The following is a 25,621-nucleotide window of genomic DNA, read 5'->3' on the forward strand; positions in this document are numbered from 1 at the left end:
CAATGTTATTTTCACACTGTGAAAAATAAATTTACTAACTAGAATTCAATATTTGTTTACAGTAGAGAGTTTTTATATACTTATACATCTTACTTTTTTAATATGACTGGGAGAGGGCTCCTAACTTAAAAAATATGATAAATGTTATCTATGGTTGGAAAAACATGAATAATTTTAGGAACCAGCTTAGTGTATAAGTTATATTTTCAATAGAACTAAAGCTTTTAAAGTTTTAATCTTAAAATTTAAATAATTCAGAATTACTATGTTAAAATAGAATTTATTTAGTTCTTACCCTGGCATCAGGATTATCATCAAATTGTGTTCTAATAAATGTATCAAAAGAATCACAGTAGTTTTCGGTTAGGTTTCCACCCAAGGACCACAAATAACAGAATACAAAAGTCTGACATAGTATAGTGTTCAATTTTGTTTGTTCCTGAAAGAATTAAGAGAAACAGACTTAATATTTTATACATGAACATAAAAAGAATCCTAAGCTGCAAAGTGTAAAGATATTTTCTTTCATTTAGACTCACACATTTTTAAATGGGCACAGTGTATGTTTCTTATACTTCACTCAATGGTTCACAGAGTAGTGTTTTCTTATAGTTATACATTATAACCACTGATGAGAAAATGAATGAGAAGGAATATGTAGGGGAAAAAAGTCCAAGTTTGTCTTTCAACTGATTATTATAACTTTTTAAATGCCTGCATGGAGGTATGTAAGCAGATTGAGAACATCTTGTATTGGGAATATGTTGTAGACTGTAAGAGAATTCGAAACTGAGTAGAGGAATAAACTATACAGCTAACATTACTTGTAGCTTTGAGATTCTAAGAATGTAATCATAGCTATTAGTCCCCTGAAAAATTAACTTAAAAATCAAATGGTTATATTTTAGAATGGAGTCATTTCTTTGCAAAGAACTTATATAATAATCTAATTTTTCTAGCTTCATAGCAGTAAGAAAACTCTTCGTACCATTGCCAAGTTAACTCCATCTTTCCCAAGTATCAAGGACTCCAATAAGCAACAGAGTGTAGTAACTTTGCTGATGTCCACTTGTGGAATTGCTTGGCTGCACTTTTTATTGATAAAATGTAAACCTTCATCAACATAACGTTGGAAAAGATTCAATATATATTCTTGGGTTTCCTCAGTCAGCTGAAAATGAAACAAATGATAGTTTAGCAAGACCTGATAAATATATAATTAAGTTTAGAATTAGGTTGGTTAAAATCTGGATATTTCTATATATTCAGTGACATTTAGACCAAAGGCTATAACTATCACAACATATTAAACAAATTAAATTTTAAGGAAACCTTTTATGACTGGGAAGGGATACATGGGGGAAATTATGGGTAGTTGATGGCGTTCTATTTCTTGGTCTGGCAATGGGTTCAGAGGTGTTAATTTCATAATTATTTCTTAAGCTGCCAATACATATTTCATGCACTCTTCTACATTGATGTTCTTTCACAATTATTAACAGTGAAAAAGAAGAAACACTGAAGACAACATTTTAATATCTATGTAAGGTAGAAAAATAATTTCCAAATATTTGAAAGTGAATTCAGCCCCTCTTACTACTCTTACTCAACTTTGTCCTGAAGTCCTAGCTAATGCAATAGGACAATAAAAGGAAATAAAATGTATACGGATTGAGAAGGAAGAAGTAAAACTGTCTTTGTTTACAAATAACATAATTGTCTATGTAGAAAATCTACCCAAATTGACAAAACAAAACAAAACTGGAACTCATAGGTAATTATAGCAAAGTTGCAGGATATGAGGTTAACATATACAAGTCAATCATTTTGTTATACATCAGCAAGGAGCAATTGGAATTTGAAATTAAAAATATAACACAATTTACATTAGTGCCAAAATAAATTAACTATAAATATGTACTAGATCTATATAAGACAAGCTATAATACTCTGATGAAAGAAGCTAAAGAACTACTAAATAAATGGAGAGAAATACCACATTCATGGATAGGAAGACAAAATAGTCTTAAGATGTAAATTTCTCTGATGTCATCCACAAATTCAACACAATCTCAGTGAAAATTCCAGCAAGTTACTTTGTGGATTAATTGACAAACTGATTCTAAAGTTTATACGGAAAGGCAAAAAACCCAGAATAACCAACACAACAATGAAGAAAAAGAACAAAGTTGAAAAACTGACACTACCCAACTTCAAGACTTACTATACAGCTGCAGTAATCAAGACAGTGGATTATTGGTGAAAGAATGGACAAGCAGATCAATGGAACAGAATGGAGAGCACAGAAATAGACCTACATAAATACAGTCAATTGATTTTTAACAAAAAAGCAAAGGCAATCTGATGGAGAAAGGACAGTCTTTTCAAAAAATGGTGCTGGAACAACTGGATATACACATGCAAAAAAACGAATCTAGACACAGACCTTATACCCTTCCTAAAAATTAACTGAAAATGGATTATAAATGTAAAGCACAAAATATACAGTTTTTAGAAGATAACAGGAGAAAATCTACATGACTTTGGGCTTGGTGATGACTTTTTAGGTATGACACCAAAGGCATCATCCATGAGGGAAAAAACTGGTAAGTTGAATTTCATTAAAATTAACTTCTACTCTGTGAAACACACTGTTAAGAGAATAGAAGATGAAATATTTATACAATCTGAAGAGAAACCAGAGTATTGTTAAGAAAATAAAAAGACAAGCCATAGACTAGGAGAAAATATTTGCAAAAGATATAATCTGATAAAGAATTGAATTCAAAATATATAAAGAACTCTTAAAATTCAACAATAAGAAAACAAACAACCCAATTTCAAAGTGGGCCAAAGACCTTCCTTAATAGACACCTCACGAAATAGGATACATAGATAGCAAACAAACATATGAAAAGATGCTCAAACCATTTGTCATTAGAAATTGCAAATTAAAACAAGATACTACTACGTGCCCTTAGAATGCATAAAATCCAGTTTTCAAAGGGAATGCTTCCAGTTTTTGCCCATTCAGTATGATATTGGCTGTGGGTTTGTCATAAATAGCTCTTATTATTTTGAGATACGTCCCATCAATACCTAATTTATTGAGAGTTTTTAGCATGAAGGGTTGTTGAATTTTGTCAAAGGCCTTTTCTGCATCTATTGAGATAATCATGTGGTTTTTGTCTTTGGTTCTGTTTATATGCTGGATTACATTTATTGATTTGCGTATATTGAACCAGCCTTGCATCCCAGGGATGAAGCCCACTTGATCATGGTGGATAAGCTTTTTGATGTGCTGCTGGATTCTGTTTGCCAGTATTTTATTGAGGATTTTTACATCAATGTTCATCAAGGATATTGGTCTAAAATTCTCTTTTTTTGTTGTGTCTCTGCCAGGCTTTGGTATCAGGATGATGCTGGCCTCATAAAATGAGTTAGGGAGGATTCCCTCTTTTTCTATTGATTGGAATAGTTTCAGAAGGAATGGTACCAGCTCCTCCTTGTACCTCTGGTAGAATTCGGCTGTGAACCCATCTGGTCCTGGACTGCTTTTGGTTGGTAAGCTATTGATTATTGCCACAATTTCAGCTCCTGTTATTGGTCTATTCAGAGATTCAACTTCTTCCTGGTTTAGTCTTGGGAGGGTGTATGTGTTGAGGAATTTATCCATTTCTTCTAGATTTTCTAGTTTATTTGCGTAGAGGTGTTTGTAGTATTCTCTGATGGTAGTTTGTATTTCTCTGGGATCGGTGGTGATATCCCCTTTATCATTTTTTATTGCGTCTATTTGATTCTTCTCTCTTTTTTTCTTTATTAATCTTGCTAGCGGTCTATCAATTTTGTTGATCCTTTCAAAAAACCAGCTCCTGGATTCATTTATTTTTTGAAGGGTTTTTTGTGTCTCTATTTCCTTCAGTTCTGCTCTGATTTTAGTTATTTCTTGCCTTCTGCTAGCTTTTGAATGTGTTTGCTCTTGCTTTTCTAGTTCTTTTAATTGTGATGTTAGGGTGTCAATTTTGGATCTTTCCTGCTTTCTCTTGTGGGCATTTAGTGCTATAAATTTCCCTCTACACACTGCTTTGAATGCATCCCAGAGATTCTGGTATGTTGTGTCTTGGTTCTCATTGGTTTTAAAGAACATCTTTATTTCTGCCTTCATTTCGTTATGTACCCAGTAGTCATTCAGGAGCAGGTTGTTCAGTTTCCATGTAGATGAGCGGTTTTGAGTGAGATTCTTAATCCTGAGTTCTAGCCTGATTGCACTGTGATCTGAGAGATAGTTTGTTATAATTTCTGTTCTTTTACATTTATTGAGGAGAGCTTTACTTCCAAGTATATGGTCAATTTTGGAATAGGTGTGGTGTGGTGCTGAAAAAAATGTATATTCTGTTGATTTGGGGTGGAGAGTTCTGTAGATGTCTATTAGGTCCGCTTGGTGCAGAGCTGAGTTCAATTCCTGGGTATCCTTGTTGACTTTCTGTCTCGTTGATCTGTCTAATGTCGACAGTGGGGTGTTAAAGTCTCCCATTATTAATGTGTGGGAGTCTAAGTCTCTTTGTAGGTCACTCAGGACTTGCTTTATGAATCTGGGTGCTCCTGTATTGGGTGCATATATATTTAGGATAGTTAGCTCTTCTTGTTGAATTAATCCCTTTACCATTATGTAATGGCCTTCTTTGTCTCTTTTGATCTTTGTTGGTTTAAAGTCTGTTTTATCAGAGACTAGGATTGCAACCCCTGCCTTTTTTTGTTTTCCATTTGCTTGGTAGATCTTCCTCCATCCTTTTATTTTGAGCCTATGTGTGTCTCTGCACGTTAGATGGGTTTCCAGAATACAGCACACTGATGGGTCTTGAGTCTTTATCCAATTTGCCAGTCTGTGTCTTTTAATTGGAGCATTTAGTCCATTTACATTTAAAGTTAATATTGTTATGTGTGAATTTGATCCTGTCATTATGATGTTAGCTGGTTATTTTGCTCGTTAGTTGATGCAGTCTCTTCCTAGTCTCGATGGTCTTTACATTTCGGTATGATTTTGCAGTGGCTGGTACCGGTTGTGCCTTTCCATGTTTAGCGCTTCCTTCAGGAGCTCTTTTAGGGCAGGCCTGGTGGTGACAAAATCTCTCAGCATTTGCTTGTCTGTAAAGTATTTTATTTCTCCTTCACTTATGAAGCTTAGTTTGGCAGGATATGAAATTCTGGGTTGAAAATTCTTTTCTTTAAGAATGTTGAATATTGGCCCCCACTCTCTTCTGGCTTGTAGGGTTTCTGCCGAGAGATCCGCTGTTAGTCTGATGGGCTTCCCTTTGATGGTAACCCGACCTTTCTCTCTGGCTGCCCTTAACATTTTTTCCTTCATTTCAACTTTGGTGAATCTGACAATTATGTGTCTTGGAGTTGCTCTTCTGGAGGAGTATCTTTGTGGCGTTCTCTGTATTTCCTGAATCTGAATGTTGGCCTGCCTTGCTAGATTGGGGAAGTTCTCCTGGATAATATCCTGCAGAGTGTTTTCCAACTTGTTTCCATTCTCCCCGTCACTTTCAGGTACACCAATCAGACGTAGATTTGGTCTTTTCACATAGTCCCACATTTCTTGGAGGCTTTGCTCGTTTCTTTTTATTCTTTTTTCTCTAAACTTCTCTTCTCGCTTCATTTCATTCATTTCGTCTTCCAGGGCTGATACCCTTTCTTCCATTTGATCGCATCGGCTCCTGAGGCTTCTGCATTCTTCACGTAGTTCTCGAGCCTTGGTTTTCAGCTCCATCAGCTCCTTTAAGCACTTCTCTGTATTGGTTATTCTAGTTATACATTCTTCTAAATTTTTTCAAAGTTTTCAACTTCTTTGTCTTTGGTTTGAATATCCTCCCGTAGCTCGGAGTATGCCCTCTCTCACCACTTCTATTCAACATAGTGTTGGAAGTTCTGGCCAGGGCAATTAGGCAGGAGAAGGAAATCAAGGGTATTCAAGTAGGAAAAGAGGAAGTCAAATTGTCCCTGTTTGCAGATGATATGATAGTATATCTAGAAAACCCCATTGTCTCAGCCCAAAATCTCCTTAAGCTGATAAGCAACTTCAGCAAAGTCTCAGGATACAAAATCAATGTACAAAAATCACAAGCATTCTTATACATCAATAACAGACAAACAGAGAGCCAAATCATGAGTGAACTCCCATTCACAATTGCTTCAAAGAGAATAAAATACCTAGGAATCCAACTTACAAGGGATGTGAAGGACCTCTTCAAGGAGAACTACAAACCACTGCTCAAGGAAATAAAAGAGGATACGAACAAATGGAAGAACATTCCATGCTCATGGGTAGGAAGAATCAATATCATGAAAATGGCCATCCTTCCCAAGGTAATTTACAGATTCAATGCCATCCCCATCAAGTTACCAATGACTTTCTTCACAGAATTGGAAAAAACTACTTTAAAGTTCATATGGAACCAAAAAAGAGCCCGCATCGCCAAGTCAATCCTAAGCCAAAAGAACAAAGCTGGAGGCATCACACTACCTGACTTCAAACTATACTACAAGGCTACAGTAACCAAAACAGCATGGTACTGGTACCAAAACAGAGATATAGATCAATGGAACAGAACAGAGCCCTCAGAAATAATGCCACATATCTACAAGTATCTGATCTTTGACAAACCTGACAAAAACAACAAATGGGGAAAGGATTCCCTATTTAATAAATGGTGCTGGGAAAACTGGCTAGCCATATGTATAAAGCTGAAACTGGATCCCTTCCTTACACCTTATACAAAAATCAATTCAAGATGGATTAAAGACTTAAATGTTAGACCTAAAACCATAAAAACCCTAGAAGAAAACCTAGGCATTACCATTCAGGACATAGGCATGGGCAAGGACTTCATGTCTAAAACACCAAAAGCAATGGCAACAAAAGCCAAAATTGACAAATGGGATCTAATTAAACTAAAGAGCTTCTGCACAGCAAAGGAAACTACCATCAGAGTGAACAGGCAACCTACAAAATGGGAGAAAATTTTTGCAACCTACTCATCTGACAAAGGGCTAATATCCAGAATCTACAATGAACTCCAACAAATCTACAAGAAAAAAACAAACAACCCCATCAAAAAGTGGGCGAAGGACATGAACAGACACTTCTCAAAAGAAGACATTTATGCAGCCAAAAAACACATGAAAAAATGCTCACCATCACTGGCCATCAGAGAAATGCAAATCAAAACCACAATGAGATACCATCTCACACCAGTTACAATGGCAATCATTAAAAAGTCAGGAAACAACAGGTGCTGGAGAGGATGTGGAGAAATAGGAACACTTTTACACTGTTGGTGGGACTGTAAACTAGTTCAACCCTTGTGGAAGTCAGTGTGGCGATTCCTCAGGGATCTAGAACTAGAAATTCCATTCGACCCAGCCATCCCATTACTGGGTATATACCCAAAGGACTATAAATCATGCTGCTATAAAGACACATGCACACGTATGTTTATTGCAGCACTATTCACAATAGCAAAGACTTGGAACCAACCCAAATGTCCAACAATGATAGACTGGATTAAGAAAATGTGGCACATATACACCATGGAATACTATGCAGCCATAAAAATGATGAGTTCATGTCCTTTGTAGGGACATGGATGAAATTGGAAATCATCATTCTCAGTAAACTATCGCAAGAACAAAAAACCAAACACCGCGTATTCTCACTGATAGGTGGGAATTGAACAATGAGAACACATGGTCACAGGAAGGGGAACATCACACTTCAGGGACTGTTGTGGGGTGGGGGGAGGAGGGAGGGATGGAGGGATAGCATTGGGAGATATACCTAATGCTAGATGACGAGTTGGTGGGTGCAGCGCACCAGCATGGCACATGTATACATATGTAACTTACCTGCACATTGCACACATGTACCATAGAGCCTAAAGTATAATAATAATAATAATAATAATAATAAAAAGAAAAAATACTGAAAAAAAAAGGAAAACATTAACATAAAAAAAAAAAGAATGCATAAAATCCAAAACACTGACAATGCCAAATACTGGCAAATATGTGAACAACAGGAATTCTCATTCATTATTGGTGGGAATGCAAAATGATACAGCCACATTAGAAGACAGTCTTGACAGTTTCTTACAAAGCTAAACATATACTAAATAATTCAGCAACCACATTCATAGGTATTTACCCAAATATGGTGAAAACTATGTCCACAGAAAAACCTGCACATTAATGCTTATTAAGAGTTTAATTCATAATTGCCAAAACTTGGAAGCAACCAAGATATCTTTCAGTAGGGGAATTGGTACATGAACTGTGGTACATTCATACAAAAAATATTATCCAATGCTGAAAAGAAATAAGCTACCAAACCACAGAAAGACATGGAAATATCTTAAATGAATATTACCAAGTGAAAAAAAGCCAGTCTGAAAAGGCTATGTACTGTATGATTTCAACTGTATAACATTCTAGAAAAGATAAAACTACAGAGATAGTAAAAAGATCAGTGGTTGCAGGGGTTAAGGGATGGGGAGTAGGGATGAATATGTAGAACTTAGAGGATTTTTAGAGCAATGAAACTATTCTGCCTGATACTATAATGGTGGAAACATGACATTATGCATTTTTCAAAACCCATGAATTGTACACAAAGAGTGAACTCTAATGTAACCTATGCACTTTGGTTAATACCAATGTATCAATACTGGTTCGCCATTTATGCAAAGTGTTAATAAGAGGCGAAACTGTTTGGGGGTGAGGGAGTACAAAGTGTTAATAATAGGCGAAACTGTTTGGGGGTGAGGGAGTACATGGGAACTCTCATTTCTGTTCAATTTTTCTATAAACTTAAAACTGCCCTAAGCACAAAAATGTCTGTTAATTTTTTAAAAAGTGAATTCAGAAAAGTTAAAAATCTTAAGGTAGCCAATGACAGACTCTCAATTCTGAGAATTATTGTCTTTAATAAGGTACTCTGAGACTAGACCATAATATTTTTCAAAATGTTGATGCCAAAAAAAGGAGGAAAACAATAGTTTTCTGGCTCATCTTTGGAGGGGGAGAGGCAGAGATGAAGATGGCTTACTTGGAGTAGGGGATGAGACGTGGGGGAAACATCTCAAAGGACTACTTGTTAAGCTAAGCTAAAGAGAAAAATTCTGTGTTAGAATGGAGAAGCTACAGAAAGTAGTATGAAACTGAGTTGTTTTGAAGAACAATGTATAAGCTTTCCTTCACTTTGGGTGGAATTGTACCTCTGGGGTAAGAATGTGTCTTAGGTCTTGCACCTACAATTGGGGTAGGTTGTAAATGAGTTTTCTTTTATCTTTGGGTGTCAGAGGTGTTAGGGGCTCTGAAAATCCAAAAACAATGACGGTTAAGGTCTGGACTTAAATATTCTTTTTCTTCATTTTGCTTCCTTTTATTACTCCCAAGCTTTCTGCAAAGTCTCAATGCCTCAGGCTGTTGTAGCTGTGTTTTTAGGGACTCAAAAAAGTGGCTTGTGTTTGTAGTCCGGGGAGAAGCCAGGCAGAATAGGCAGGAGGCAGGGTGAGTAGGCAGGCTGGCAGGCTGGGGTAACAAGAAATGAGGACAGATTTGGGGAGTATATAAACATTCCTGGAGGATTCCAGGAATTCACAGGGAGGACTAGGTAAAATAACGAAGTCCCCTCAATCAAGCACCATGAGTCCTTAACCTATTGTTATTTGTGCACTAGAAGGCAACGTGAGTCCTGACAGATGGAGATATTGGGGAATATCTGATGGCACTTACTTTTTTAGAAATACCCTTCATCCAAGTTTTAACATAAGGCATCCATTTCAGTTCTTCAGGATCCACAAACACCATTCCACATCGACTGACTGTTGCAGGGGAGGCAACCCGCAGATCTTGCACCTAAAGTTGAAGAAAATTGAACAGGAAACAGCTGATATGATACTTCCTTATTTCTCCAACTTCAATGTTCACACTTATAAAATGATTCACACTTTTAAAGTCTAACAACACTGAAGGGCTTTATGTGGAAGAGAGTGGGAGAGCAATAAGTAATTAGAAATGGAGGAAGAAAGTTAAATGACCTATAAGGTGAAAAAAATTCCCACAAGTACAGGAGGATACTGTCAAACTCTATGGGCAGGGCTAGTTATTTTTTTCTTTCTTCTCTTTGCTTTTCTCTTTTTTCCTGTTCATTCTTATATTAGAATCCCTAGCACATAGTAGACATTCAATCAGTATTTGATGAATGAATAGAACACAGGTGGCATCCTTCATAATGTTGGTAGCTGTACTTGGTCCCCATTCCTCTCCCAATCCCTCATCAAATATTCATATCATGGTGGGATAATTTATTCTTACTAAATATAATAATTTTTAATTTAAAATGCATTTCAAATGATACAAAGCTCTCTCTCTCTCTCCTCTCTCTGTCTCTCTCTCTTTCTCAGGGAAGCCAGAGTTTATTGTACTTCCTATTTACAGAGACAAGAACATTTGAGACTTTGACTGTCAATCTATTACAAAAGGATGATTTAATAAGTAAGTAAACAGAACACAATAATAGACATTATAGATAGTAAAGGCTACATCAGTGTGAGAAAAAAATGTAATGATAGTATGCCAATTTAACGAATTATTTCACTCCACAGTAATGTGTACACTTACCTCAAAAAGCATGTGAATTTGAGGTGTGAGTTTAATCCTCTCACTGTTAGCCAGGCAAAGCATTTTGTTATCATCCAGCACTGTATTCATGTTTTCAATCCAAAGAGCATCTACTGGCCCATCACTGATGATCCATTTATGGTCTTCTGAAGTATCATTCACAGCTGCTCGGACACTTAGTGCCATCAAACCATCTTTCCATTCCAAGGTTAAGTTATTAACCTCTCCATATAATTCACCCATGGTAATTGATTTAGGGTTGAGAACATATGTTTTAACTGCTTGGTAAAAGGGATTTTCTATCCCAAGTTTTTGTAAATTCCCTAAAGTTTCTGCTAGTATTCGGTAAACTGTGGTCTTGCCACCTCCTGTTGGCCCGACTAACATAACACCATGCCTTACTAGCATAGTTTCATAAAACTGTATCACCTTTCTCACCATACACATCTCAGGCTGAAGATTTTGTCCATTCATGACATCCACAATTGTTGATTGTAAAATACCATAATCGTGTTCTGGAATTTGGACTCCAGGAAAAAGGTCAGATATGATTCCACTGTCAAAACAAAAATAAAATCAATTAGGAACAACTGGTCATTGATATTTTCCCGTATTTGTTACAATCAATGAAATATTATGAGTCTTACTGTTTCTCATTGATCTTTCTCTTCTGACATGTACAGTATTAGTTTGTCCTATGTGCTGTACCAGAATCTATCATTTCTCTGACATCATGTATGATTTTGTTTGTTTCCTGTATAGTAGACCAATGTTCCTAAGTATATTAGGAGCTTCTTGGGAGTAAGCGATATCTCTTATGTTTCTTTCTGTATTTCCCATAGTACATGGCATAGTACCAAACATATAGAAGGTGATGAACTTATTTTTAATTATTAAAAAAATTATAAAATATCTCACAAATTTAAAATTATTTTAAAATTATATTTAAAAATTATGTTTATAGCTCAACTTTTCCTAAAGTCACTTACATATACTCATTAACTGTATGTGGCTATTCAAAAAAATAAGATGAATATATAATTAAAATTAGTATCATGCAAGAAGGGAGGAAGGAAAAATGTGACTATTTCTATAGGAAACAGTTAGTATGAGATGTTTCAATGGGAAAAAAGAAGCTAAATCTTTACCTCACATTATATACACAAATACATTTGTGATACAGTTAAAACCTTACATAAAGTGATGAAAGTACTAGAAGAAAGTACAAGAGCTAAATTTTGCAACATTGTGGTAAGGCGGTCTTTCTAAGAAAGGCAGGAAATCTACAACTGTAAAAAAAGTTGACAATGAAAAAAGAAAAACAGACAAAAATCAAACTTCTGTGAGATAAAAGGCTTTATATACAAACTTAGAGCATGAATGACAGACTTAGAAAAACATTTCCAATGTTTATATCAGATAAAGGTTATGAGTTTCTATAAATCAATAAGTAAGAGTACAATAGGAACATGCTCCAAGAATAATAATTATAAATAAATAATGAACATAGGAAATGATGCCCAATGACTCTAATAGTTAAAGAAATGAATATTAAAATAGGCTAGTACATTTGGCCTCTCTTTAAAACACTTATGGGGAAATAGGCGCCTTCGTAAAACCACTTATGTTAATGTAAAAGGGTGAGTCATCTTTGGAGGACAATTTGATTTAATCTATTTAAATAAAAAATGTGCAAACCCTGTGACCTAGGAAACTTACTTCCAGGAATCTCCCCTGTAGAAATATCATACGTGTGCAAAGATATATGTATAGGAATATTCATTATTAGAATAGAAAACAATTAGGAAAAAATCTAAATGTCCATATATAAGACCTTTCATGTTAAAGTAGTTCTATAGGTTTATTATGTCTCAAAGTACCATCTTATATAATAGCAATCTAGCAGCAGTAAAAAAAATAGACTCCTGCATATATAGTAACATGAAAAAGACGCTCATGATATATAACGAATTGAAAAAGCAACAGCTGTAAAAATAGAAATGTATTAAAGGTAATACATGAAAGTGTCAACCAACTTATTTCTCCAGAAAGATGGAACAGATTTACTTTTCCCTATTCCTTCCATTAAGTACAACTAAAATCCCTGTACATTAAGTAAAATAAATACAAGAAGACTCTGAAAGGTAGAGAGAAGTCAGACTGGCTAGGTAACTTAAGATGCGAGCAATAACACAGTGACTAGTCCCTTGTGTCTTTTTGTCTTTTACATCCTGGCAATCCAGAAATGCCAATGGGCACAGATTTTAAAAAAAAGCCCCAGGAAAAGCTTACTGTCTTTATCCAAAGGACAAGGAAAGGGGCAGCCCAGCAAGACAGAAAACTTTTAGGCAATAACTGCTCTACTCTAACCAAACACCACAGAAAAATCCTGAGGTATTTATTCCTACCCTCACCGCAGACACTGAGTGCACAGCCCAGACTTCCACTCTAGCTAGGGTGTAACAAGTCTCCTGAAATTCCTCTTCTCATTCCCCCACAGTGTCAGAGAAGGCCAAATAGGGATGTACTTTCATCCTCACTGGGAAGTAATGATGCCCCCTTTGGTATTAGTGGAGACCATATGGGAAGCCTGGACTTCCAGCCTTACCCAAGAATAATGAAGCACCCCTTCCTCTCTCTGATGGGTGGAATCAGAGGAGGCTCAGTGGAGAGTCAGGACTTTTACCACTGTCCAGGGGTAATAAAGCTGTCTTCCCTTGTGGCATCAGTGGAGGTCACGTGGGGAGCAGTAATGAGGTGCTTCTACTCTTCTATCCAGGACAATATCACTGGAGGACTGCCAGGGAGCTGGAACTCCCACCCCTACACAGCAGAAATGACTGCTCCCAGCAGATATCAATAAAGCTTGAATTCCATCCCCACCTGGCAGTAACAAAGTTGCATTTCTAACTTCTCTTGCTGGTGTGGCATCAGGAAAAGCCAGCTAAAACAAGTTTAAATAAGATCTAGAGTCTCATAACATAATACCTCAGATAAGTAGGTTTCAATGAAAATCATTCATCATATCAAAAGCCAGAAAGATCTCAAACTGAACTAAGAGAGACAATCAGTAGATGCTAACACTGAGATGAGAGAAACGTTAAAAGTGTCTGACAAATTTATTTCTTAAGGGATAGGGTCTCACTATACTGCCCAGGCTGGCCTTGAACTCCTGGGTTCAAACCGTCTTCCCGCCTCAGCCTTCTGACTAACCAGGACTATAGGTACATGTGACTACACACAGGTGAGATCATTATCTTAAAACAGACATCATAAAAATGTTTTAAGGACCCATTATGAACACAATAGAAACAAAAGAATATAAGGACATCTCAGCCAAAAAAAAAAAAAATACAGAGAGCCTATTAGAAATTTTAGAACACAAAAAATACAATAACAAAAAAATCAATAGATGGGTTCAAGAGCAAAATGGAAGGGATAGAGGAAAGATTTGGTAAACTGAAAGATAGAATAATAGAAGTTACCCAATCTGAACAAGACGGAGAATATTGTCTGAAAAAAGAAATGAGAAGCCCTTGGGGACCTATGGAAATATAACAAAAGATCTAACATTTGTGTCACTGGAGTCTCAAATGATGGGGAAGGATGAAAGAGCTGAAGAAGTATTCAGAGAAATAATGACTGAAAATGTCACACATTTGCCAAAAAGCATGAACCTACAGATTTAAGAAGTTGATCAAATCTCAAACAGGATAAACCCAAAGAAATCCATATGAAGATACAACATAGTCAAACTTCTAAAAATGGAAGACAAAGAAAACAATTTTAGCAGCAGCCAGAAGAAAAAAAAAATGACACCTTACGAACAGGGAAAAAAACACATAAAATGACAACAAAATTCTCATCAGAGACCATGGAGGCTGACAGGAAGTGGTATAACATCTTTTTTAAAAAATGTTTTATTTTCAGTTCTGGGGTACATGTGCAGGATGTGGAGGTTTGTTACATAGGTAAGTGTGTGCCATAGTGGTTTGCTGCAACTATCAGCCCATCATTTTTCAGCTCCCACTTATAAGTGAGAACATGTGGTGTTTGGTTTTCTGTTCCTGCATTAGTTTGCTGAGGATAATGGTGTCCAGCTTCATCCATGTCCCTGAAAAGGAAAATGATCTCATTCCTTTTTATAGTTTGCTGAGGATAATGGTGTCCAGCTTCATCCATGTCCCTGAAAAGGAACATGATCTCATTCCTTTTTATGGCTGCACAGAATTTCATGGTGTACCTGGGAAGTTTATGGTACAACAGCTTTCAAGTCCTGAAAGAACTGTCACTCCAGAATCCTACATCCAGGAGAAATATCCTTCTGGAATGAAGGGAAATCAAGACATTCTCAGATAAAGGAAAAGGAAATGAATTTGTAGCCAGCAGATCTACCATGAAGAATGGCTAAAGGGAAGTTCTCTAAGCAAAAAGAAAATGATGAAAGAAGCAAACTTGGAGCATCAGAAAGGAAGAAAGCACATGATAAACAAAAATATGAGCTCCTATTATGAACATAGTATTAGCATTCATTGTGAAACTTAATCGCATATTTATATATAAGCATCCTTCAGAGATGCTGTGGGTTCAGTTTCAGACCACTACAATAAAGTGAATATAGCAATAAAGCAACTCATATGAATTTTTTGGTTTCTCAGTGCATATAAAATTTATCTTCATGCTATACTGTAGTCATTTAAGCATGCAATAGCATTATGTCTAAAAAATGTACATACCTTTATTTAAAAATGCTTTATTGCTAAAAAAGGCTAATGACCATCTGAGACATCGGCAAGTCATAATCTTTTTGCTGGCAGAGGGTCTTACCTCAATGTTGATAGCTGCTGACTGAGCAGGGTGGTAGTTGCTGAAGGCTGGACTGACTGTGGCAATTTCTTAAAATAAGACAATAACGTTTGCCATGTTCATCGACTCTTTTGTGAAAGATATCTATGTAGCATGTGATGCTGTTTGATAGCATTTTACTCACAGCAGAACTTCTTTCAAAATTGAAGTCAGTTCTCTCAAACCCTTCCACTGCTTTATCAACTATATTTATGCAATAGTCAGAGTCTTTTGTTGTCATTTTAACAACGTTCACAGCATCTTCACCAGGAATGGATCCCATCTCAGGAAACTACTTTCTTTGCTAATCCATAAGAAGCAATTCCTCATCTATTCACGTTTGATCATGAGATCGCAGCAATTCAGTCACATCTTCAGGCTCCACTTCTAATTCTAGTTCTTTTGCTATTTCCACCACATCTGTAGTTACTTCCTCCACTGAGGTCTTAAACCCCTCAAAATCATCCATGAGGGTTGGAATCAACTGTTTCCAAACTCTTATTAATGTTGACATTCTGTCTTACCATGAATCATGAATGTTCTTAATGACATCTAGAATGATGAATCCTTTTCAGAAGGTTTTTAAATTAACTTTGCCTGGATCCATTAGAGAAATCACTATCTATGGCAGATAGAGCATCACAAAATATGTTTCTTAAATAATAAGACTTGAAAGTTGAAAGTACTCCTTGATCCATGGGCTACAGAATGGATGTTGTGTTAGCAGACATGAAAACAACATTCATCTCCTTGTACATCTCCCTCAGAGGCCTTGAGTGACCAGGTCCATTGCCAATAAGCAGTAATATTTTAAAAGGAGTCTTTTTTTTCTGAGCAGTAGCTCTCAACGGTGATTTAGCCCTTTTCTCATTTAGAACAAAAAAGGGCAGCTCGCTGCCAGTGCTCATTTAATTTTACATAAACATGTTCTTTGAGGCTGAAGCAAATCTGACTGCTTTTCAGTGTGAAAATAAAATATAAAAAGTGTTCTTGGAGTTATTTCTAAACAGAACTAACATTAGAATCATCCAAATCATCAGAGTCATCTATTTTGGAAAAATCAGATTTATCAAATGAATCTTGGGCCAACAACTATTAAAAAAACAATGTTAACATCATGCATAGGAATGTTATGCTTTCTAGGATTTGACATTTTCAGTGATCAAGAACTACTATGTTTTGTAAGTGGAAATAACACTACTAAAAACAGAATGCTATAGAATGATGCCTTTTGTTTCCAAAGTCAGTATACTAGAGCAATGTGAAAATAATAACAAAAGTGAGATAATTCATGGCAAAGTTATCTCGGGTTAAATTCGGCAGCCACAAGTGCTGCCAGTGAGTACTCTTGGGGCAAATGGGAAAAGGGTTAAAATATTCAGTAAACCATTCTCTAAACAGACATGCTGTCATCCATGCCTTGTTGTTTCATTTTTAGAGCACAGGCAGAGTAGATTTAGTGTAATTCTTAAGGGCCCTAGGGTTTTTGGAGTGGTAAATGAGCATTGGCTTTAACTTAAAACCACCAGTTGCTTTAGCCCCTAAATAGAGTCAGCCTGGCCTTTAAAGCTTTGAAGCCAGGCGTTGGCTTCTCCTTTTTCACTATGAAAGCCCTATATGGCATCATCTTCTAACAGAAGGCTGTTTTATCTACATTAAAAATCTGTTGCTTAGTGTAGCCACCTTCATCAGTGTTCTTAGCTAGATCTGGATAACTTACTGCAGCCTCTACATCAGCATTTGCTACTTTACCTTGTACCTTATGTTATGGAAATAGCTTCTTTGCTTCAACTTCATGAAGGAACCTTCATGAAGCTAGCTAGGGAAAGAAGTTTGAAGCTAGCTACTTCACCAGGAGTAGATCCCATTGCAAGAAACTACTTTTGGCCGGGTACGGTGGCTGACACCTGTAATCCCAGCACTTTGGGAGGCTGAGGCGGACTGATCACTTGAGGCCAGGGGTTCAAGATCAGCCTGGCCAACATGGTGAAACTGTCTCTACCAAAAATACAAAATTAGCCAGGGGTGGTGGCATGCGCCTGTAGTCCCAGCTACTCGGGAGGCTGAGGCAGGAGAATTGCTTGAACCTGGGAAGCAGAGGTTGCAGTGAGCCAAGATTGTGTCACTGCACTCCAGCCTGGGTGACGGAGTGAGACTATCTCAAAGCAAACAAACAAAAAAATGACTTTCTTTGCTAATCTACAAGAAGCAACTCCTCATCCATGCAGGTTTTATTATGAGATTGCAGCAATTCAGTCACATGTCTGCTAGCTTTGAACTTTTCTTCTGCAGCTTCCTCACCATTCTCTCCTCCTTTATAGAATTGAAGAGAGTCAGGGCCTTGATCTGGATTAGGCTTTGGCTTAATGGAATGTTGTGGCTGGTTTAATCTTTTATCCAGACCACTAAAACTTTCTCCATATCAGCAATAAGGTTACTTTCTCTTTCTTATCATTCATGTATTCACTGGAATAGCACTTTTAATTTCTTTCAATATCTTTTCCTTTGCATTCACAATTAGGCTATTTGGCACAAGAGGCCTAGCTTTCAGCCTGTCTTGGCTTTAGACATGCCTTCCTCACTAAGCTTAATCGTTTCCAGCTTTTGATTTAAGGTGAGAGGTGTGTGACTCTTCCTTTCACTTGATCACTAGAGACCACTGTAGGGCCATTAGTTGGCCTAATTTCAATATTATTGTGTCTCAGAGAAGAGGAAGGCCCAAGGAGAAAGAGAGAGATGGGAGAATGGCTGTCTGTGGAGCAGTCAGAGCACACACATTTATCAATTAAGTTTGCTGTTATGTATGGGTGCAGTTTGTGGTGCTCCCAGAACAACTGCAATAGTAACATCAAAGATCAATGATCACCGATCACCATAACAGATACAATAATAAAAAAGTTTGAAATATTGTGAGAATTACTAAAATTGCCACATATACACATGGTGAACACAAGCTGTTGGAAAAACTGTGCTGATAAACTTGCTTGATGAAGGGTTGCTACAAACCTTCAATTTGTAAAATACACGATATCTGCGAAGTGCAGTAAAATGAAGTGAAATAAAATGAGGTATGCCTGTAGATACCTCTGCCCTCAACTTTGGAGACACAGACAGTCACATACACAGGATTACAACAAACTAGTATGGGAGCCAGTGCCAGGGTAGGAAAATGTGAGCTGTAATTGATAAATTGCTTGAGGCTAGATGTGGAGATGTCTGAGAGTTAAAAACTCCAGGGGCATCCAGTCATGGGGTGGAGGGGCATATCTTTTGTGAGTTTTACCTCTAGGAGCTCAACCAAGTCTTGGAGTAAATATCTGAGAGAAATCCCATCATGTGAAAATTTTTGCAATCTATGCATCTGGCAAAGGTCTAATACCCAGCATCTATAAGGAACTGAAACAAATTTACAAGAAAAAACAAACAGCCCCATTAAAAAGTGGGCAAAGTGCATGAACAGGCACTTCCCTAAAGAAGACACCACATGCGGCCAACAAACGTACGAAAAAAAGCTCAACATTACTGATCAATAGAGAAATGCAAATCAAAATCACAATGTGATACCATCTCATGCCAGTTAGAATGGCTATTATTATTATTATTTTTTGAGACAGAGTTTCACTTTCGTTGTCCAGACTGGAGTGCAACGGCACAATCTCGGCTTACTGCAACCTCCACCTCCCGGGTTCAAGTGATTCTCCTGACTCAGCCTCCCAAGTAGCTGGGATTACAGGCATGTGCCACCACGCCCAGATAATTTTGTATTTTTAGTACAGACAGGGTTTCACCATATTTGTCAGGCTGGTCTCAAACTCCTGACCTCAGATGATCCACCTGCCTTGTCCTCCCAAAGTGTTGGGATTACAGGCATGAGCCACCACCCCCGGCCTAGAATGGCTATTACTAAAAAGTCGAAAAACAACAGATGTTGGTGAGGTTGTGGAGGAAAAAAGAATGCTTTTACACTGTTGGTGGAAGTGTAAATTAGTTCAACCACTGTGGAAAGCAGTTTAGTGATTCCCCAAAGAGCTAAAAACAGAACTACTACTTGACCTAGCAATCCCATTACTGGGTATATACCTAAAGAAATATAAGTCATTCTGTTATAAAGACATATGCATGTGTATGTTCATTGCAGCATTATTCAAAATAGCAAAGACACGTAACCAGCCTAAAAGCCCATCAATGGTAGACTGGATAAAGAAAATGTGGTACATATGCACCTTGGAATGATACGCAGCCATAAAAATGAGATTATATCCTTTGCAGGAACGTGGATGGAGCTGGAGGCCATTATCCTTAGCAAACTAATGCAGGAACAGAACACCAAATACTGTATGCTCTTACTTATAAGTAGGAGCTAAATGATGAGAGCACATGGACACATGGTGGGGAACAACACACACCGGAGCTGTTGGAGGGTGGGGAGTGGGAGGAGGGAGAGGGTCAGGAAAAATAGCTAATGGATGCTGGGCTGAATGTCTGGGTGATGGGATGATCTGTGCAGCAAACCATCATGGCACATGTTTACCTACGTAACAAACCTGTACATCCTGCACATGTACCCTGGACCTCAAAATAAAAGTTGGAAATGAAAAAAAAAAATCACATTTAAAAAAAAAGAAATCTCTTCATGCTTCTGGCAGGAGAGGGGAAAAGAAACCATTCTGAAATAGGCTGGAGCATTCTGCTCTTCCTAATAAGAAGAAGCCAGGAGAGTTAATCAGAGCCTAACCTGCCAGAGTTTTGTCAGAGCTTAACAGATCCGGGGGAAGGGAAACATCAACTCCAGCTGGCTTTAGCCTTTCACTAGGAGAAGGGAATTACCCAATTCTAGGCCACTGTAGCCACCCTGTACCATCTAATGGGGAGAAGAAACTGAGAAACATTTATGAAGCTTACAGTTCAAAGGCATAGGCTCATTAAAAGACTGAGTCCTAATCCTAGGACAATAGAACACTTTCCCTCCTGCTGCATCTTACCACTACATTATTTACAGCCAATTTACTTTGGGCCCAGTTCCTTTTAACCAGTACATCATGTCCAGCTATCAAGAAAATATTATGAGGCATACTAAAAGGCAAAAAACAAACAAACAAACAAACAAAAACAAAAAACCCCCCACAATTTGAAGAGACAGAGCAAGCAGCAGAACCAGACATGGGAGGGATGTTGAAATTATCGGACAGGGATTTAGAACAATGATGATTAACATGTGAAAGGCTTTAAAGGATAAAATGGACAGCATGCAGAAACAGCTGGGCAATATAAGCAGAGATATGGAAAGCCAAAGAAAGAAGCAAAAAGAAATGAATTATAAAAACCAGCACACTATAACAGAGATGAAGAATGCCTTTGATAGGCTTATTAGTAGATTGGACACAGCTAAGGAAAGTATCTCTGAGCTTGAGGATACCTCAATAGAAACCTCTGAAACTGAAAAGTAAAGAGAATAAAGACTGGAAAAGCAACATAATACCCAAGAACCATGGTACAACTACAAAAAGAGTACCACATGTGCAGTGGGAATACCAGAGGATAAGAGAGGGAGAAAAAAACAAAAGAAATATTTGAAAAAATAATGGCAGAATTTCCCCAAATTAATGTCACACACCAAACGTTAGATCCAGGAAACTCAGAAAACACTAAGCAGGATAAATACCTAAAAATTATACCGAAGCAGGTCATTTTAAAGCCATAGAAAATTAAAGATAAAGAAAAAATATAGACATAAGCCAGAAGGAAAAAAAACCCCACTTTACCCATAGATGAGCAAAGAATTACATTTGACTTTTCCTCAGAAACTATGCAAGCAAGAAGAGAATGGAGTGAAACATATGAGGAAAACCCCACCAACCTAGAATTCTGTACCCTGTGAAATTATCCTTCAAAAGTGAAGGAGAAATAAAGACTTTCTCAGACAAATAAATATTGAGAAACTTTGTTGCCAGTAGCCTTGCCTTGCAAGAAATATTAAAAGTAGTTCTTTAGAGAGACGAAAAATAACATAGGTCAGGAACTCTGATCTACCTAAAGGAAGAGCATGGAAGATGGAATAATTGAAGGTAAAATGAAAATTTTTATTTTTCTTACTCTTAATTGATCTAACAGATAACAGTTTGTTCAAAATAGTTATAGCAACAATGTATTTGATTATGTATGCCTATGTATATATTATATATGTGCTTATGTATGCTCATATATAAGTAAAATGAATGACAGCAATAACACAAGGGATGGAAGGGAGGAATTAGGATAGAAGGGAGAAATAGGATTGTTATTATAAGGTACTCACACTTCCCATGAAATGGTATAGTGTTAATTGAAAGTGGGCTTAGATTAGTTGTAAATGTATATTGCAAAATCTAGGGCAACCACTGAAAAAAGTCAAAAAAGGAAAAAAAAAGAAAAAGAAATGGTATAAATGTGGTATTAAGAAGTTTGGAGGGGGATAGCAGAATAAATAAATAAAAGAGTTAGAAAATGATTGTCTTTGGGAAGTGGGAGTTGGTGAAAGGCTGGGGACTGTTGCTTTCCATGAGACTAATTTATGAAACTATTTTCTTTTTAAAACGATATACATGTATAACGTGGAGAAATTTAAAACTAAACAACAAACAACAAAATGGATAAAAGCAATTGTATTTATGTTAAACCCCAAGTCTGACTTTTTTTGAGTCAGAAACTTCTCTTAGGTCAGGAACTTACGGCCAAATGCTAATTTGTACAGCACATAGTCTGGTGATAAATATTTTGATTAAAAAACACAAATGATTGTAATTATGCCCAAACTTTAGTATCTTCATTTTAAATGAGTATTTCTTAAACTGCAAAATAAGTTTCTCCAGAAAAGACAGGAAAGTTTTCAGCTTGTTAGAGAAAGAAATAATTGAAGAAAAGACTACCATTTGCCTCTACGTGATAGCCATGCTTTACTTGGTAACGTCTAGAAACTTACCTGAACAGAAGAGCATCATCTGTTAGAAATTTTGGCAAATTGGAGTCTCGTAAAGCTCTTATCAATACCACATCTTCATTTAGGTCTGGGTTTTCTCTTTTTAAAGATCTAAATTTAAAGGAATATTTCGGATAATATCACAAGAACGTAGGGTTGAACATGATTTTCTAAACCTGTGGGGAGGGCAGAGCCCTTCCCCTGAGGATTCCTGTTAGAAGGAGAAGATCATTTTTCCTCGTGTGTTCAGCGTTCATCTCCATCAGAGCATACTGACAAGTCCTGCAATGGCTACGCAGCCTTGAAGAGAATGACAAGGACATTGTCTCATCACCCTCCCCAATCCCGATGTTATTCAACCTGAATTTATAGTTCCCTAAATACACCATGATGATTCCTATCGCTGTGATTTTCTTTTCTCCCTGCCCAGAATATCTTGCCTTGTTCTTTGCCTGCTCTTATTTTCCCCTCAAAACCCAGCCCAGTGACTCCCTTTTCTAGAAAGCTCCTGTTCTCTATCCTCCTTCTCAGCGAACCTCTGGTGGGTGCAGCCCTGTTGCTGCCCTCCCTGCATTGCAGCTACATGACTGTACATTGGTCTGTCTCTATGATCCACTGGACTGTAGTTGTGCTCCTTCAGTGCAAGTGTATCTCAAGTTCTTAGTATTCCTAGTCCTTAAATGGCCATCCTGTAAAGAGGGGACATACTATATCTGAGAGGTTAAAAGATAGAACAGAGGGTAGGAAAGTGCAGGGAGATTCGTGCAGAGCCCAGTGATGTAGGAGCCAGGCAGAGGGTTCCTGGATGTGCAGAACCTGAGCCAATGAGTCATGGCCTGAGAGGAAGGACTAGAGATAAAATAGGTCTCCTCAGAGGCTCTGGACAAGTTGAGGATTCCAGATACAGTAGTTTCAAGAAGTTATAAAGAGAAAAGGTGGGGTCTGAGAAGAGGAAAGAATCTTTCTTTACTAGATACTAGAAAGAAGCTTAGGCTTGGGCCACGTTATAAAGACAGAGGTGAAATCTAAGACATAAGCTGAACTGAATTGGAATTATGAAGTTTCTTTAAACTCCTGAGGCTTTCTCAGGCAACATGTATGACTGGCTTTGTTGCATATGCATAACAGACTGTGTGTGTTTTAAGTCTAGTCATACCATCTTATGGTGGTAAAGGTTTTTGTATACAAAAGACCGATGTTTGAATTTGAGTTCGGGGGAAGTGAATGTTATCCTAAGCCTAGCTGGGGATCATTTTCCATCGAGGACAACCATGTTAGGACTCACAGTGAAGAACTGTCATAGGATAAGGAGAGAGAGCCTGTGTCACTCTGTCATGGAGTGTCAAGGTAAGAATGATGACAACAGCAGCAGCCAACATTTATTAATCACTTACTGTCTGAGAGCCTTTCCTGAGTTACCCATTTAATGCATTTGATCACATGGTTTGGGATTTCACTCGACTACTTTGGTTTCTTACCCAGCCATGACCAGGACAGACTTCACAGCTCTCATGCCAAAGTCATAGTGATCCTGCTGAGACAGCTGCTCACTGCAAAGCTTATACATCTGAGTCATTTTTCTTGCTAATATTTTACTGGATTCAAATCCTTCAGAATATAGAATTACCTAGAATGGAAAAAATAATGCAATGCTTATTATATTGTATTGATAACAATGTATTAGCATGATACCAACATAGACAAAATTGACTCTAAACATTATACTTTCCAAGTTGTTATGTCTTTCAATCAAAAAACATAAAGATTGAAGGGAAAAAGGCTTTCTGTGCCACAGGAAACTGGAAGGCAAAATATTGTATGGGGATACCTAGGCACTGATTCTGTTTTCCATCTGTAGATGAAGATGTAGCTCTGTGGACACTTGGTTCAAGGAACAGAAGAGCCCAGCTTTTGAAAATGTTCCCATCATGAAAGTTGGATGGTGTCATTAGGCCCGAGTACAAAAGCAAGAACCGAGCTTCTCTGATCTGACAGGAACATCACCCTAGTGGAGAGTGATTACCACCAGCTCCCTTAGTTTCCCAAGGAGTCTAGGGAAGCCATGCAAAGATTGTCAGCCTCTCCTCTGCCTTTCTTCTGACAAGTTTCTGCATCCTTGGTTAAATTAATCAGATGATGCGTAGTGTCTCTGACAGTAGAGCTGGAAGCGGACCCTTTTTTCTATTTATAATCTGCCTGAGACACTGCAGTTGGCTTCAGATCCAGAATTTAGAATGATGCAGAGTTCTTACTGGTGTCTGTTTTGTTTACTGACCTATCCCTGCTGATTAGCACAGTGCTCTGCACACAGTAGGTGATTAAAAATATTTACTGACAGGCCGGGTGCAGTGGCTCACACCTGTAATCCCAGCACTTTGGGAAACCGAGATGGGTGAGTCACTTGAGGTCAGGAATTTGAGATCAGCCTGACCAACACGGTGAAACCCCGTCTCTACTAAAAATACAAAAAATTAGCTGGGCATGGTGGCAGGAGCCTATAATCCCAGCTACTCGGGAGGCTGAGGCAGGAGACTCGCTTAAACCTGGGAGATGGAGGTTGCAGTGAGCCGAGATCGTGCCATTGCACTCTATTTAGCCTGGGCGACAGAGCCAGACTCTGTCTCAAAAAAAAAAAAAAAAAAAAAAAAAATTGCTGATAACAGAATCTAATTCATTTAAATTCTAAAAATAATAGGAATAGCACTCTGAAGACTAGACTTTCAAATTCGTCCAATCCATTACCGAGTACTATAACAACAGGACAAAGCATGAGATGTGGAAAACATGTTGGACTGGGCTCTAAACCTGGTTTTCTTCCTACCAGGTTGGGACAATGAGCAAGTCATTTATTGTCCCTGTTTGTAGAGAGGGTCAAGAGTAAAGATACTACCTGTCCTAACTGCCCCCCACCCCACCATGCCCACAGTGGGTACGGGGACTCCTGAGCTGCTGTAAGCATTATACTAATTGACATAGTTTGGATGTTTATCCCAGACCAAATCTCACATTGGATTATAATTCCCAGTGCTGAAGGTGGGGGCTGATGGGAGGTGTCTGGGTCATGGGGGTGGATCCTTGATCCCTCATGGCTTGGTGCTGCTTTGCAATAGTAACTGAGTTCTGAGATCTGGTCATTTAAAA

At 37.6% G+C, this 25,621-nt stretch overlaps 1 protein-coding gene across 2 annotated transcripts in view; it reads right to left on the reverse strand.

The window, feature by feature from the left end:
- DNAH6 (dynein axonemal heavy chain 6) overlaps positions 1-25,621 on the reverse strand; it is a 325,727-nt gene that overhangs the window by 173,096 nt on the left and 127,010 nt on the right. For both annotated transcript variants that reach the window (XM_024242264.2, XM_054547993.1), the window contains 6 exons: positions 23,959-24,107; positions 22,484-22,591; positions 10,681-11,236; positions 9,793-9,915; positions 989-1,171; positions 296-439 (listed from right to left, as the gene is read on the reverse strand). In XM_024242264.2, the coding sequence (XP_024098032.2) occupies positions 296-439; positions 989-1,171; positions 9,793-9,915; positions 10,681-11,236; positions 22,484-22,591; positions 23,959-24,107 (1,263 nt within the window). The remainder of the gene's footprint in view (positions 1-295; positions 440-988; positions 1,172-9,792; positions 9,916-10,680; positions 11,237-22,483; positions 22,592-23,958; positions 24,108-25,621) is intronic.

This window comes from Pongo abelii, chromosome 12 (assembly GCF_028885655.2).
Source record: "Pongo abelii isolate AG06213 chromosome 12, NHGRI_mPonAbe1-v2.0_pri, whole genome shotgun sequence".
Lineage (NCBI taxonomy): Eukaryota > Metazoa > Chordata > Mammalia > Primates > Hominidae > Pongo > Pongo abelii.